This window comes from Numida meleagris, unplaced genomic scaffold (assembly GCF_002078875.1).
Source record: "Numida meleagris isolate 19003 breed g44 Domestic line unplaced genomic scaffold, NumMel1.0 unplaced_Scaffold2037, whole genome shotgun sequence".
Classification (NCBI taxonomy): domain Eukaryota; kingdom Metazoa; phylum Chordata; class Aves; order Galliformes; family Numididae; genus Numida; species Numida meleagris.
In genome coordinates, this window is record NW_018363827.1 from 1 (window position 1) to 1,394 (window position 1,394).

At 67.9% G+C, this 1,394-nt stretch overlaps 1 protein-coding gene across 1 annotated transcript; it reads left to right on the top strand.

Annotated features, from left to right (window-relative positions):
* Positions 1–6: 6 nt before the first annotated feature.
* LOC110390800 (coiled-coil domain-containing protein 103-like) lies at positions 7–1,039 on the top strand. Its single transcript, XM_021382305.1, has one exon. It carries the CDS (start codon positions 329–331, stop codon positions 677–679), a length of 351 nt encoding a protein of 116 aa, XP_021237980.1. The 5' UTR covers positions 7–328; the 3' UTR covers positions 680–1,039.
* Positions 1,040–1,394: the final 355 nt, after the last annotated feature.

Genomic DNA, 1,394 nt, shown 5'->3' on the forward strand with positions numbered 1-1,394 from the left:
GGCTCGGGGCGCTGTCGCGATAGGAGCGGGGGTGCTGGGTTCGCGGTGCGTGTGGGCGGGGCGGATCGCGACAGGAAGGAGGGCGCGCGGCCCAGCGAGGGACCCGGCGGGGGCTATCGCGACAGGGGGCTGGTGTGCGCCGGCCCGGCGGGCTGTCGCGACGTGAGGGGTCCCGGGGAGCGGCCGTGAGCCGCTGCGACAGCAGCAGGGGTCCTCGTCGCCACTGAGGCGCTTCAGTGGGTATCGCTGTCACGACGGGAGCCTCGTCCCCGCAGCCCGTCGCGCGCCGAGGGGCCCTGTCGCGGCTATCGTGACAGCAGCGGGGCCGATGGATGCGGACGGAGCTCTGGACGTGGGCGCGCTGCGGGAGGAGCTGCGGGCGGCTGTGGCGGCCGACGAGAGGCACGCGAGGGAGAACGGCGCCAAGCTCCGCGCCGTGCGGCAGCGAGTGGGCTCCTACGAGGAGTTCAGGTGCGCACGGGTGTCCCCAGCGCAGCCCCGCTCCCGGGGCCTCGTGCCGGGCAGCCGCCGCTCACCCGCTGCCCCTTCTCCGCAGAGCTCCCCCGGCAGCTCCGCCCCAGCCCGTTCCGCCGCCGTTGTCCCTCCCCGGGCGCGGGACCCCACGCTTGCCGCTGCTGGGCGGCCCGGTGCTCCTCTCCGCCTGCCCAGGTGTCGCTGAGCGGCGGCTCCCGGTGTGCCACGCGCTCCTCCGTCCATCGCAGATTTGTGATCTGGGATGGCAGGGATGCTCCTTGGGGCAGGAGCGTGGGGCGCTCCCAGCGTCCTCCACCACGTCCCCATCCCCTGACATCCACAGAAAGATCTGTAGGTGGATCCAGGACTTGACCACCCCATGACGGACTCATCCATCGCTACAGCGCGTGGCGCTGAGAGCCTCGCTCTGCCTGAACGGCCAGCAGGGGCAGGGAGGTGGTGGTCCCCCTCTACTCAGCTCTTGTGAGGCCCCATCTGCAGCACTGTGTCCAGGCCTGGGGGCCCCAGTACAAGAAGGACACAGAGCTCTTGGAACGAGCTCAGAGGAGGCCACCAAGATGAGCAGAGGCTGGAACACCTCTCCTGTGAGGAAAGGCTGAGGGAACTGGGCTTGTTGAGCTTGGAGAAGAGAAGGCTCCAGGGAGACCTCGTTGTGGCCTTCCAGTACTTGAAGGGAGCGTATAAACAGGAGGGGGAACGATTGTTCACGAGGGTGGATAGTGGCAGGACAAGGGGGAATGGTTTTAAACTGAGACAGGGGAGATGTAGGTTAGATATTAGGAGGAAGTTTTTCACTCCGAGGCTGGTGAGGCACTGGAACAGGTTGCCCAAGGAGGTTGTGGATGCCCCGTCCCTGGAGGCATTCAAGGCCAGGCTGGACGTGGCTCTGGGCAGCCTGG